Source organism: Vigna unguiculata, chromosome 10 (genome assembly GCF_004118075.2).
Source record: "Vigna unguiculata cultivar IT97K-499-35 chromosome 10, ASM411807v1, whole genome shotgun sequence".
In the NCBI taxonomy this organism is placed as follows: domain Eukaryota; kingdom Viridiplantae; phylum Streptophyta; class Magnoliopsida; order Fabales; family Fabaceae; genus Vigna; species Vigna unguiculata.
The window spans coordinates 3,452,948-3,467,509 of record NC_040288.1 but is presented as its reverse complement, the minus strand read 5'-3'; the positions used below and the strand labels follow the sequence as shown (position 1 = coordinate 3,467,509).

The following is a 14,562-nucleotide window of genomic DNA, read 5'->3' as shown; positions in this document are numbered from 1 at the left end:
GTGTAAATCTTATGTATAGATGCTACTAGAATTACATTGTAATATTCTCTGAAAGCCTCATTCAAGAAAGCCTCTCGCTTGGGCGAGAAGTGTTGAAGCAAAGATCTCGCTTAGGCGAGCAAGAGTACTTCGAGCTGAAGAAAGGGTCTCGCTTAGGCGAGATTGGCAGCATCAAATCTCGCTTGGGCGAGAATGGCGGCAAGAGATGGTCTCCACTGCACAAGCGCTCGCTTAAGTGAGGTCCTTCGTCGCTTAGGCTAGAATGGTGGCAGTGGCTTTAGCTTGAGCGAGCTTGTTTTGGTTTGAACGACCTTGACAACATTTCTTCCCTATTTTCACTGTTTCTTGCTTTCTCCTTTCCTCCTCTTAAGTTCTTTCCTCTCTCTACTCTATAGTACCTGAAATTTACACAAAACAGGGATCAAGTGACTTCTTTTCAACAAAAACTTGGAAGCTCATTCTTTTCTAGATTTAGGGAGAATCAATCATGGTATAAACATAAATTACAAACAAAAGTGCCAACATTTCATATGAAAATTACTCATGTTTAGCACTTATCAGGGCTTTTGTGGTACTTAGAGGGGATGCTGGATGAAAGAATCTTGTACATGAAAGCAATGATTCATTCAAAGAGTCTTGCACATTAAAGCAATGATTCATTTAACCAGGAGTTGAGAAATCGCACTAGGTTTGAAGTCCATAGGTTCTAGCGATTCAGGAATGAACCTAAATCTACATAGAAAGAGTACTCCCAGGACATTGAATGATTTGCATAGTAAAAAAACAAGATGGTAGTGGTGTAGTAAAAGGAGATGAGATGAAATCAATTTATAGCCCTTACTCCACTCAATCTATATAATTGTTGCTATCTATATTTTCATATACTTTATCACAATCCAAAAAATAACTATCAATATATTTGTTAAATCCATATGGATACGACACTTGTTAATACTATTATGCGTGCACTTGCTGGAAAATAGTTGTTGAGAAACAATCGTCAGCTTATAGAAAACCTTCCAACTCTTCAAGACTCATGGAGTTAAGATCTTTTTACTCTTCAATCACACATACCACAATCGAACTTTGGAGTCAAGGAACATAAGATCTTCTCTATCACACGAACATCTTCAATTTTATCTTTATATCTCTTCAATTGGTTCACAATCGCCTTTACTTTTGAGCAATAATTCAAAATTGATTTGTATTCCTTCATCTTCAAAGCTTCAAAATCATCCTCCTAACTTATTTGATGTGTTAAATAATATTTCACTATGGAATTTCAGTTGTTTACACAATTTGTCACGTTCCTGCTCATATGTCAATCTGAAATGTAATTTAACATGTAAAGAAAATCACTAAATTAAAATAATTATATCCATTTACTTTTAAAATTTAAAAATTTGATACAGCATTTTAATTTTACATTCAAATTTAATAATTACAAACATTTTTAACCCAAATAACTTACAAATAAATAAGGTAAAAACATCAACTTTAAGTAAATTAGTGTATAAGAATTTTAAAACACATTCATTATTTTTCAAAATAATGGAGAAAATGTCTTTATTGTATTAACTCCAAATTCTTCCCTGATATAGAGAAAGAATTGAAAAAAATGAAAAATAATATATATAATGGCGTTGCCCGGACTTGGACCGAAGACCTCCGTGACGTGATAACGAACTACATGATTTGCATTGAATTTTATAATTACTATATTGGATATAAAAGATAAATGAATAATCTATTCAAAGTAAAAACTTGATAAAAACGTTCTCAAAATTAAAAAAATGTCAACTGCACTGAAATTAAAAAAGCTTAAATTTCCCTTCAGATTAAAACATGTGACATTATTTACTTTTGTGCGACTTTTTTTTTAATAAAAAATCAGATAAAATTCAAATTTTAGTTAACTTTTAATATTTATTAAATTTTTTATTTTCTGCACCCATGTAATTTTGAAGTGTAGCCCTAAATTTTAAAATGACCATTTTGTTCTTAGTAGAAATAACTTTCATATTATGTGTTCCGAAACATGTTTTCTAGAATTTTCAGAACTCATAACAAGATTTTCAAAATAAACTTTTCATAACACATTAAATGCATTTCGGAATGAGTTTTGTATAACAAATTCCAGAATAATTTTTCTATAATATACATGATATCTCTTAAAATGAGTTATTCAGAATTTTGTGAAACATAATTTCTAAAACTAGCTCTCTACAACATAGATGATTACTTTCATTTCAGAATGAATTTTTGGAATGAGTTTTTGTTTTTATAATGAGTTTTTTTTTGTATTCTTCTTCTTCCTCTCATAGAGTCTAGTAGAAAACAAAACTGTAACAGTTGCACCGCGACTAATATAAGAATAATAATGGTGATAACAATAAAAATAATAAATATGAGAATAATAATAATAGTATAATAATAATAATGTGATATAAAGAGAAATAATACTTTTAGTTTTTTTTGTTATTGTAGTTTAATAGTACGTTAATAAGGATGAGGTACACGAAGAAAAATCCATTTTTAACATGTAACTTTTTAAATTTAGTGATTTTAGATTTTGAATATGATGTCAGCACCATATAATTCTCTAATTAGAAAGCCAGGTTTTAACTTTACCCGTGTATGATATTATTCTTTGTATGACTTGTACTATAGATATCTTAGAACAAGTTATTTTTTATATAAATTATTTATATTTTTTTCAATTTTCTAATAGGAGTTTAGAAAAAAAATAATGATTATATTTTTCTCAAAATTTTCCAAAACCGATAAGTTCAGTTTAATTCCACTTCAATCAGAATCAGCAATGTTTAACAGAAGCTAGAAGTGAAACGTAGGAGTAACACGTGGCACAAATGCACAACAACCAAACAATTGGGTTCAATTCTGAGGTTCCCATTTAATTTATTAAAAATAAATAAATAAATATTGTGGTGCCTAACAATAGCAGTTGGAAGCTCTAAACGACGAGCCAGTTGCATTGTGTCTGCGTTTCATGGCTTCTGCAACTCTCACACTCCCTTTGGCCTTCGCCGGGCGTCACCGTCACCGTGTTTCTCAGCGTCGACTTTTCTTCTTCGGTAAATTCTGTGACGGAGTTTCCATCTCCTCTTCTGCTTCCAAACGGAGGGTGTTGGCGAAAGCGCAGAACGCTGTAAACGAGGAAGTGGTTGAAACTCAAAGCTCGGAGTTGAAGAATGGTACCCAATGCACTCCTTCTTCCTCCAAATTGGTGCTTGTTGTTGGTGGCTCCGGAGGCGTTGGTAAACACGCAATTTATCTTCAATTATTATTCTCTTCAAGTTGTTGTTTACCTTATTTATATGTTAAACATGTTGCTACTCTCAAAGTATGTTGAAATTTAATTCTAATTTTCCCAAATAGTAGTAAGGCCTAACTAAACTTTGATTCCGTAATTTTGTCAAAGTAGAATTTTGGTTTCTGTAAAAAATTTATTACACTTTGTGGAACCCTTCAGTTTTTCAAAATTAACAATTTTTGTATAATTATTTTATTCTATCTTAACCACCAAACGGACAATTAGTGTCAAAAATTTTCACCATTGGTCAATTAGAAATTATAGTCATGATTTTAAGTTGCACGTACTTTAAAATTTTTTTCACTCAGCCAATTATAAATTATAGTTGATATGATATTTAAAGTTATCTGGAAGTATTCAAACTTATTTTTATTGATTTTATCATAAATGATTAAAAATATATTCCATATAACTCAAAAAATAAGTTTTTTATAACTAATGTCATTTTGTTTCACCCTTTAGTCTTCCATTAGGATGAAAATGGTGATATTTAGATCTGTAATTGACTAATTTGGTGATAAATGTTTGAAGGACTAATGCGGTAAAATGCCAATTTTTGAGGGACTAATCTGGTGACAAACATCTTAGGAGGACCATTGTGGTGATACCCCAATTTTTAGGGAATGTAATTGAAGTTTTACTCTGTAAGTAATTAAAATACTGCAATTAAATAAACATGAGTGTAGTAGTAACTTCTGTTATCTGTGTATCCTTGCTTTTGTATTTGTAAGCCTTTTGGGATCTCATAGTGTTTTTTTTTCTTCATTAAATTAGTTCTATAAAATGTGGAAATGCATACATAATTCTCGACAATAGTTTGCTTGAGGAAGTTTATGAAGCATTTGTTCCCTTGCTATTCAGGGCAGCTGGTAGTTGCATCACTGCTTCAGCAGAATATTAAGTCACGGTTGATACTTAGGAATCCTGAGAAAGCCACAGAACTATTTGGTGAACAAGATAAGGAGAAACTGCAGGTACGCCATCTACTCTTGATTGAGCAATCAAAGTGAAAATTTAATTGCTTAATTAGTCCCTCTGAGGTATCAAATAGGTGTGATTCAGTTGACATTACACAATGAACCTATGGGGTAGGACTTAGGTTCAATTCTCACAAGACACATTCTTGGAGAGGTTTTAGGAGTTTTAAGTGTGCCTAATCTCCGGACAGAGAACTAGTCTCATAGTAAATCCGAAAGACCAAAGCTTGTGGAGATAATTCAGGGTGTCAAAATAATTGCGATTCTTATCCAAAACAGAAAAGTAGTCCCTCTGAGGAGCAACAAACTATGTTTGTTAATTTACTTTCACACATTCTGGATTTATTTTCTATTTATATCGAGCTTCTGAACATAACAGGTATTCAAAGGTGACACAAGGAACCAGGAAGATTTGGATCCATCCATATTTGAGGTAAGCTCTTCAGAGTATTTTGCAGAATAATACTTGCTTCGATCTGAACTATTTTCATTTTGATGATTCATTTCAGTCAGAAAGAAAATGTAGGAAATAATTTGTATTTCTTTTGCTTTCTTGTTTTTATTTACTTGCTTTTTAGGGTGTCACACACGTGATTTGCTGCACAGGAACAACAGCATTTCCTTCAAGGCGTTGGGGTGATGATAATACACCAGAAAGGGTTGGTAAGAATCATGTTATGCGTATATTGCAGCATTTGATGTCATAACTAGAATGAAATAGAAGATTAGATATCTGAAGATTCAAGAGTTGAAAATGTAAGCATAATACGGATGCCTTTTATTGAAGTTGCCTACAACATAATCTTCATCTACTTTTCATGCACTTGTCGATATTTTGTTTTGATTTTGACTAAAAGTATTTAATTTGAAGATTGGGTGGGAGTGAAGAATCTAGTATCTGCATTACCTTCCTCAGTGAAGAGAGTTGTTCTTGTGTCATCAATAGGTGTGACCAAATTCAATGAATTGCCATGGAGGTAAGCATACCTCATATTTTATTCTTAATTGGTGAAGTTTTTGTGATATTGTATGTTGGCTTGCTAGAAAGTAGAATTTATTTTACTGGTAATTAAGAATAAGACCATTCTGAAATTATAATGAGAAACTAATATATACTTCAAAACACTTTTTCATGATGGTTATACTTTTTCTTTTGTTTTCAAATTCAAGTGTAAGGCAAAATGAAATTAGCTTGTGTTTATACTGTTATTGAAATTTCATAACTGGTTTTTTGTTTGCTGTCATTGATTGAAGAATTGGTTTCATTAGGCATAGTCAATGTTGTGCTCCAAACTTAGAAAATCAAAGTTGTCTAACTTTTCCTAGTTAATAATCAAGACTAAGAGCCTAAACCCTTTCTGGTGCTGTCCAACCAGTTAACCAACCCTCATTTACAATAGAATCAAATAACATTGATTAACATATGTAGTAGTCCTGGTTGTTGCATATGTTGAAAAAAGTTACCCCTAATTCTTTGTGTGGATGATTCCCCTGTTCATCCTTTTGAGTCAAATGTTTGTGTAATTACTCGACGACACTTATTGTGTTCATTATGTTCCAAAACTTTTGTCATGGACTTGTCATTGTTCCTTTTTCATGTAGCATTATGAACCTATTTGGTGTCCTGAAGTATAAGAAGATGGGGGAGGATTTTCTGAGGAGTTCTGGCCTTCCATTTACCATAATCAGGTAAGGTGAAATTTTTGCGTGTTCCACTCCTGGTTTTAACACTTGATGAACATAAAGGTGGGGGACTTTTAATTTAAAATTAAATTGTACGTCTTAAAATTTTGAAGTCTTCTCATATAACATTCGAATGCATTTTAGACCTGGAAGGTTGACAGATGGACCATACACATCATATGATCTAAACACTTTGCTCAAAGCAACAGCAGGCCAACGACGAGCAGTCCTTGTAGGTCAAGGTATGAGTAACACTCATTTATAACAGTGGAACAACACAAACGTTTGTTTCTTTTTTGTTAATTTCCTAAGCAATGGTCACCTGAATCAATTAGCAAGATATACCATATGTAAGATTGAATATTTGAATATATACTAGTATCCGTGGTGGTGAAAGTAATAATAGATAAAGTTCTTCGGCATGACGGTGTCGTGGTGTAGTTGGTTATCACGTCAGTCTAACACACTGAAGGTCTCCGGTTCGAGTCCGGGCGACGCCACTATTCATTGTAATTTTCATTTTTTCATTGAAGTGCAGAGAAATGTTTCACACTACACGTGAGATAGATATTGAAACTAGAAAGTTAATTTACCTTATTTGTGTTTCCCTTCCCATTTTAGATACATGACTATGACTTATTTATAATATAATTTTTACTAGTATTTTTATTTGTAAGTTTTAAAAATTTGTTACGGGCTTTCAGGTGATAAACTAGTTGGCGAAGCCAGCAGAATAGTGGTTGCTGAAGCTTGTGTGCAGGCACTAGATCTTGAAGTCACTGAAAACCAAGTATATGAAATTAACTCTGTTGAGGTAATGTTTAAGTGGTACTTTTGGTACTAACTATATAATCTGTAATATACTGTAAATAAAGAGTTCATATTTGTTAGCCAATCATATTTTTAGTTATATACTCCTTACTCCATCTGTGAATATTGTTGATGCTAAATTGCACACATTTTAGGGGGAAGGTCCTGGAAATGAAGCTGAGAAGTGGAAAGAATTATTTGAGGCTGCGCAATCCAGTTAGCATTTCAAGCCATGTGTACATTCCAACATACCAAACACACCAATTAAAGAAGACGTGCCTAAATAAGGAAAAAAGAAAAAGATATGTTGCATCTTTTTTCCTTCTGTGTTATTGTTATAAATATTTCGTAGCAATTTTATGTTGATACGAATTTATTAAGAGAAGAGTTACTTTTGAATCTATTAAGAGAAGTTGGCGTTTGGGTGGCGATAACTTGTGTCAGAAAAAAAAAATGCTTCTTCATCATAACCATCATATAGAAAACAATATTTGGAGATGATTAATCCAAAAGTAAATAGAAAAATTATTTATGAATTGTAGGGTATTCAATGGTGGAGTCTTTGAATCTTTTTTCCTATTATTGTAGGAGTGCAGTTAGTAATTGTGGAAGTGCGGGAAAAAAACTGGTCTGCAAGCCCAAATAAAGCCTTTGGCAGTCCTAGAGCTTCACCTTCCAGCACTAAAAATTGTTGACAACCCGGAAATTTTATACGAAAATATACTGGAAGCAAGGGTAGAAGCATCACAAATTAAAATATATATATATAGATAGATAAAAAAATGTAGAAATATATAATAAAAATAATGAAAGACAAAATTGCAAGAAAATCTAAACCACTACAAATTTATGGTTATGTTCAAATTTAAGGTTATTTAAACACTACAAATGTTTAAATAAAACACCATAAAATAAAGCACTCTCTTGAAAGCAGAAAAGATCCAATAACAATACCGACATTTGATTTTTATTTTTCTCTTTGTGTAAATCTCGATTCTTGAACACATAAAATTTTATAAGAAGTTCACTAATCAAGAATGAGATTATAATAAAAAACCAACTTATTCCCCCATATTTATTACCATTACCATCATTCATTTGTTCAACTACCCTTTAATTGCACTTTTCAATGTGGTTAAGTAAAATAGGACAAATTTTATCTGTACTTTGTTTTTTTAATTCATCATTCTAATCATCTTTATATCATCACATCATACCATTAAAAAATAAAAATAAATAATTGAAAAGTGATTAAAGTAATGAGTTAAAAGTGGATAAAAATATAGGTCAAAATATCATTGTACCTAATAGAGACAAAATCATATATATTTTTATGGTCAGGCCTATTTTTTTTTTTAATAAATATGCATTATGAATAAGTAAAATCGATAAAAACTAGCCGGAGGTTTCCTTAAAAGGAAGGACTTTCCACTCAAGTTTCAAAGTAAAAACAAGATCAAGATCAAATAAGCTTGGCATGATTCTTGGTTGGTTTTTGGTTATGATCTGAACTAACATATGGGAAGGTGAAGGCAAATGTGTAGACTAAATAAGGTTCATTCCAAGGGTAGGGTTTGGTTTCGGTCACCTAAGAGAAAGCCTTGAAAGGCTTGCTTCGAGTTATAGAAAGGTCTTAGGTGGCTAAAAGTGAGAAGTCCAAATTAGGGTTATAGGTATTTCTTGGAGAAACTTTTTTTTTCTTGAAGGATTCCTTGGTTAAATTTTGAAGGTAGATCTGTGGGAGTGTTTGACTGAATATGGCTTTATAATTTTGAATGGTTCTTACTAAGACTGAAAATAGAAAAGGCAATTCAAACTCTTAACTTCATATTCAATTCAAAGGTCATGATTATAAGCTCATAATCCTATTTATAAGGTCTTGATTATAGACATCGGGGGCCTTATTTATGAATGTGAAATTTAATTTCTCACCTAAAAGTGTTAATACACTTCTTTATTCATATTCGTCCCAAGAATAAGTTATTGTGGAAATTACTAATGCATGCCTTTTTTTTTTATAAGTTTTTTCTTTCTCATATATAAGACTTTCTTCTATATTTTTCACATTTTTGTATTGTTTTGAGTTGTCTTCTTTATTTATTTTCTCCAAGTTCTTTAATTGAAGATTCTATTTTCTGGTTATGATAAAAAGAGTAGTGTCAATATCTTGCCATAAGCATATGTCAAACTGATAATAATACATGTATTAGGCAACAAGAGGAAACCAAGACACTAATTACAATTTTAAAAATAAAAATAAAAATGGCTAAATTAAAAATATATTTTAAAAAATGAGAACCAATTGGAACAACTTAAAATTTAAAAATCCAATTAAAATTTTGGAACAAAAATAGTACATTCCAAAAATATAAACCAAATATGTTTAAACTAATTATTCTTCGAAGAAAGTTATGATTAAGTGTTTTAATTGCCGAATCATTTTACTCAGAAGTACTTTATTACATCATCATATGAACATAAAAAATATATTTTCCATTTAACTTTTGTAACGTATTAATATAATTCACATATTAGTTTTGTTATTAGATTACCTTAAACACTTTATTATGTGTTATATTAACTTATTTGCAAATGTTTTTGTTTATATTTAAAAATTTTTCTTTTTAGTAATTACTTTTTTAAATTTAAATAATTACTCGTTACAAAAGAATTATTTACTGTTTTATGTTTTAGTAACTACTTTTTCAAATTTAATACTGATAATATTATTTATATAATATTACTTATAATATTTTTTTTTATTTTATCAATAGTGTTATATATATATATAATTATATACACATTTAATTTTTCTAATTTTATTATTTTTATAATTACTTTTATAATTAAATAATTTATAAGACACACATCTTTATTGTCTTTTTTTAATTATTTCTTTTTAAATTTAAATAATTATTCATAATAAAAAAATTATTTTTCATTAGTCATTTTAGTAACATCTTTTTAAATTCAAATAATTATTCATTCTACAAGAATTATTTGCTCTTTTATTATTTTAGGAACTATCAAATTTATACTCATATTATTATTTACACAATATTACCTATAATATATTTTATTTTATCTATAGTTATATCTATAACTATATATTTATAACTATATATTTATAACTATATACAACCTTTGTTTTTCTAATTTTATTCTTTTAATAACTACTTTTAAAATTTAAATAATTTATAAATCTTTAAAAAATTTGTACAAACATGTTTTTTCTTGTCCATTGAATCCTCCCATATAATATATAACTATATATTCCTTTTCACAATAGCAACGCATCGAAGTGACTCTATTATATATTTTGGTTGGATTTTAAAAATGGAAAATCATATATACACATCATTTGATTTTTCTACACTTATCCAATATTTAAAAAAAATATAACATTTATTTTTCTATTTAAGTTTTCCTATATTATTTTACATTTAAAATTAAAAATATAATTTTATTAGTGTTAAGTAGGTGTAAACATGGAAAATGAAATATTTGTATACCATTACCCTTTTAAAAATGTTGACTTGCGAGATTACGTGCTTATTAATTTTAATTAGTCCACTTAAAATCTTAAAAACTATAGTATTATTATGAATTTACGTCCATTCTATTATACCTAAATTTCCATTTTAGTTTTTGTTAAGTCTATTAGTTTTCTGCAAAATATCACCATAATATATAAAAAAATAAGATCATTATGACAACTGTCATATTAAAATCGTGACAGTTAAAGCGATTTTAATGCCATGAAAGAAGGAAAATCAAATGAATGATAACTTATAAGTTATACTATCACACTATCAATGGGCGTAGAATCTTTCTTTTTTCAATTTCCTTGCTGATAGGAACAACTAAGTGGTATTTTGGGATTTTTTTTTTTTAGTATTACCAATCAATTATAAAACCCAACCCTTCATATTCATCCTTACTTCTCAGGTTCTTTCCTATCTTAGTGTCTTGATTCACATAAAAGAAGAATGGTCAAAGACAACAAGGGTTTGGTCATAGGAATCGACCTTGGCACAACTTACTCGTGTGTTGCAGTGTGGCAGCAACAAAATAATAGAGTGGAGATCATCCATAACGACCAAGGCAACAACACCACTCCTTCCTGTGTTGCTTTCACCGACCATCAAAGATTGATAGGAGATGCTGCTAAGAATCAAGCTGCTGCCAATCCGGAAAACACCATCTTCGGTATATTTCTACTTTCAAACTATTACTTATTTTTTCTTTTGTATGATTTTCTTGTAAGTTTCTAGTGGAAAAAATAGTCTACCAAATCTTTTGTTAACTCTTGTAGATGCTAAGAGGTTGATCGGTAGAAAATATAGTGACCCTCTTGTTCAAAAAGATAAAATGTTATGGCCATTTAAGGTTGTTGCTGGTGTTAATGACAAACCTATGATTTCTGTCAAGTACAAGGGTCAAAAGAAGAAACTTTGTGCAGAGGAAGTATTATCCATGGTCCTGTCAAAGATGCGGGACATTGCTGAGGCATATTTAGAACAACCTGTGAAGAGTGCAGTGATTACTGTACCTGCCTATTTTAATGATTCTCAGCGCAGTTCCACCACTGATGCAGGTGATATTATAGGCTTGAATGTTATTCGTATAATTAATGAGCCGACAGCTGCAGCAATCGCATATGGTCTTGATAAGAGGAACGATTGTGTTGGAAAGCGAAATATTTTTGTTTTTGATTTTGGAGGTGGTACATTCGATGTGTCTCTCCTTACTATCTCAAACAAAGTCTTCCAAGTTAAGGCCACCGGAGGAAACACTCACCTTGGCGGAGAGGACATTGATAACAAAATGGTGAAGTACTTTTTAGAGGAAATGAAAAGAAAAAATAAGGTGGACTTAAGTGGGAATCCACGAGCCCTAAGGAGGTTGAAAAATGCATGCGAGAGGGTAAAAAGGACTCTCTCATGTGTTGTTACTACAGACATTGAGGTAGATTGCTTGTTTCAAGGCATTGATTTCCGTTCTTCAATCAGCCGAGCAAAATTTGAAGAAATCAATATGGACATCTTTGAAGAGTGTATGGAAACAGTAGATAGGTGTCTTAGGGATGCTAATATGGACAAAAACAATGTGCATGATATTGTCCTTGTTGGTGGTTCTTCTAGGATTCCTAAAGTGCAAGAGCTACTACAACACTTCTTCAACGGAAAAGATCTTTGCCATAGCCTAAACCCTGATGAGGCGGTTGCTTATGGTGCAGCTGTGCAGGCTGCTTTGTTGAGTGGAGGCATTAAGAATGTTCCAGATTTGGTATTGAAAGATGTTACTCCACTCTCACTTGGTGTATTAGTAAGTGAAGATGTCATGAGTGTTGTGATTCCTAGAAACACTTCTATCCCTGTAAAGAAGAAAAAACAATATAAAACGACAATAGATAACCAATCCTTAGTCTCTATTAATGTTTATGAGGGTGAGAGAGCGAGGGCCAGCGATAATAATTTGTTGGGTTCTTTTGTTATTTCTGGTTTTCCTCCCGCTCCTCGTGGCTATCTATTTGATGTGACTTTTGTGCTAAATGATAATGGCATTCTCACCGTTACTGGTGAGGAGAAATCCACTGGTAATAGGAATGAAATTACAATAACCAATGTCAAAGGAAGACTATCTACTGCTGAGATTAATATAATGATTCAAGAAGCAGCGAAGTACAAGTCTGAAGATGAGAAGTTTCTTAAGAAGGCCAAGACAATGAATGATTTGGATTATCATATTTACAAGATCAGAAAGGACTTAAAGAAAGAGGACATAAGCTCAAAGTTAAGCTCAAAAGAAATGGAAGATATCAACTTTACAATTTCTAGAGCCACCGATATGCTTGATGGTTTGATCAAAATTGAAGATATCATTGCTCTTGAAGACTGTCTGAAAGAGCTTAAAGCAATCTTTAAACGAATTACGGTCATGGAGAAGGTTGAGTAGTTGTTTTCAGTCGTCTTGTTTTTGCTTTTGCGTAGTATTTGGTTTGAAAATGGTTATTGTTGCCAATGCATGTCATTTACATTTGATTTATCCTTGGATTCTTCCATGCACACATATTGGTTTGTTCATGTCTATTTATAGTATTTGATATTTTTTTTTGTCATACAAGTGAAATTGTTAGGAATTGTATATGCATATAAGTAAATTATGCTTTGAAACGATATGGTACGGAATGACATGATTTTAAATTTATTAAAATGAAGTTTTGCTAGTTATTAGTGTGAATCAAACACAATTTTAATTATGTTTAATCTCTTTGTGTTATTTTTTTAATTTTAATTAAAATTTTACTTTAACATGATTTTTGTGTCATACAAACCCAACTTTCTCCTATACATTAATTTTTTAAAATTTGTCCATTTCTTTAATTTTATGAAAAAAATTACACAATGATGGAAAAACTATCCTTTGATATTTATTCTTGGGGCTTTGTTTATGAAGTTTTAGGCTTTTCAAACTATTGGGCGCCACAACAAAAGTTAATGTGTAGGGGCTTTTTCCTGCACTCCCAAGCATTTCTCTCAAACATTTATTCAGTACCCCAACAATCAGAAATTATTACCATTATATCCTTACCTAACTGGGTTGTTGGGGTTAATTAATAAGAGTTACTAGGACGACAGGTGTTTGACCTTTAAGATTCCACCTCCAAAATTTTACCCCTACACCTCCAATATTTTTCTTCCCGTTCTGTTGTGCTTTGTGTTCTAGTAACGTTTATTCTCTTAAATGTTGGTGCAGTCCTTTTATTCCGCCTGTGGTCCATTTTCCAAGTTGTGGTCCTTGAATCTCTCGTTCTCTGCTCCCTCCTCCAACATCTCTTTTTCGTAAAATATATTTTTTCTCTAAAAATGTTTAAAACGGATGTCGACATCCGATTCTATTTTTTCAACTATGGATGTTAACATCCGCTTCATATTTTTCCTGGTTGTGGTTTTCAATTCATGCACTACGGATGTCGACAACTAGTTTACGTATATGAGTTGTAGATGTTAACTTTCGTTTCAAGTTGCTTGTTGTTTGGAGCTTGTTTCAAAGAAGCAATACGGATGTCGGCATCCAGTTTACACGAATGAGTTGCGGGTGTCAACATTCGTTAGGTGTGAACTTTTTTTTAAACAGGTTTTATTTAATTTTGTGATACTGTGACGTTTAATAGACCAAATTGAATTTTGATATACATAAGATAAAGTTTTAATAAAGATTATATTTATTTAATATAATGAATAATGATTTTGTTAAAAAAATTAGAAAAAGTATGAATTAGGAACCGGATGTGCACATCCGTTTTAGTAATGAAAACGGATTATTGAACTTCCCGTAATCATGTGGAGCGAAAGTTGTCTCACTTGATTTTAGAAGAGAATGAAAACATATTTCAATTTTTTATGAAAAGAAAATTGGATGTGTAGGTTAGAAACGAATATGAGATTTGCGAGTCAGATGTCCACCTCCGCAACTCATTGTTACTTTTGTTTTATAATTTATCCTTTGAATTAATTTATATGAGTATATATTATTTTACATATATAATTATTTCTTTATTAATATACTTGTGTATTTTGTATACATATGTAATTATATATGTTTGAATAATTTATTATTTGACTTCTTAACTTTTTTTTTATGAAGAGAATATCGGATGTGGACATTCAGCACAAGCTAGACACGAATTTCAAATTTGTGTGTCGGATGTCCACATCCACAAGTCATTATTATTATTTTTTTAAAATTATCATT

General features: G+C 31.0%; 2 protein-coding genes and 1 non-coding gene across 3 annotated transcripts; all 3 read left to right on the top strand.

Moving 5' to 3' along the window:
- The first annotated feature begins 2,956 nt into the window (after window positions 1-2,956).
- On the top strand, window positions 2,957-7,355 carry LOC114166387 (uncharacterized protein At2g37660, chloroplastic). The gene is made up of 9 exons (XM_028051106.1): window positions 2,957-3,278; window positions 4,196-4,308; window positions 4,691-4,744; window positions 4,890-4,974; window positions 5,183-5,288; window positions 5,914-6,000; window positions 6,139-6,236; window positions 6,699-6,808; window positions 6,960-7,355. Exons 1-9 carry the CDS (start codon window positions 3,011-3,013, stop codon window positions 7,023-7,025), a joined length of 987 nt encoding a protein of 328 aa, XP_027906907.1. The 5' UTR covers window positions 2,957-3,010; the 3' UTR covers window positions 7,026-7,355.
- Window positions 6,421-6,494, top strand: TRNAV-AAC. The gene has a single exon. It is a non-coding gene; the product is annotated as a tRNA-Val (tRNA).
- A 3,438-nt stretch (window positions 7,356-10,793) lies between the features above and the next one.
- Window positions 10,794-12,762, top strand: LOC114166970 (probable mediator of RNA polymerase II transcription subunit 37c). Its single transcript, XM_028051850.1, has 2 exons — window positions 10,794-11,013; window positions 11,120-12,762. The coding sequence occupies exons 1-2, from the start codon at window positions 10,794-10,796 to the stop codon at window positions 12,760-12,762; spliced, it is 1,863 nt and encodes a 620-aa protein (XP_027907651.1).
- The last annotated feature ends 1,800 nt before the right edge of the window (window positions 12,763-14,562 follow it).

Bases quoted from the DNA above. Each gene is read 5' to 3' on its own strand.
- LOC114166387 (XM_028051106.1), top strand. From the start codon at position 3,011: ATGGCTTCTGCAACTCTCACACTCCCTTTGGCCTTCGCCGGGCGTCAC. The intron at 3,279-4,195 runs GTAAACACGCAA...CTTGCTATTCAG, and splicing joins TGGTGGCTCCGGAGGCGTTG to GGCAGCTGGTAGTTGCATCA. The intron at 4,309-4,690 runs GTACGCCATCTA...TGAACATAACAG, and splicing joins AAGATAAGGAGAAACTGCAG to GTATTCAAAGGTGACACAAG.
- LOC114166970 (XM_028051850.1), top strand. From the start codon at position 10,794: ATGGTCAAAGACAACAAGGGTTTGGTCATAGGAATCGACCTTGGCACA. The intron at 11,014-11,119 runs GTATATTTCTAC...TAACTCTTGTAG, and splicing joins TCCGGAAAACACCATCTTCG to ATGCTAAGAGGTTGATCGGT.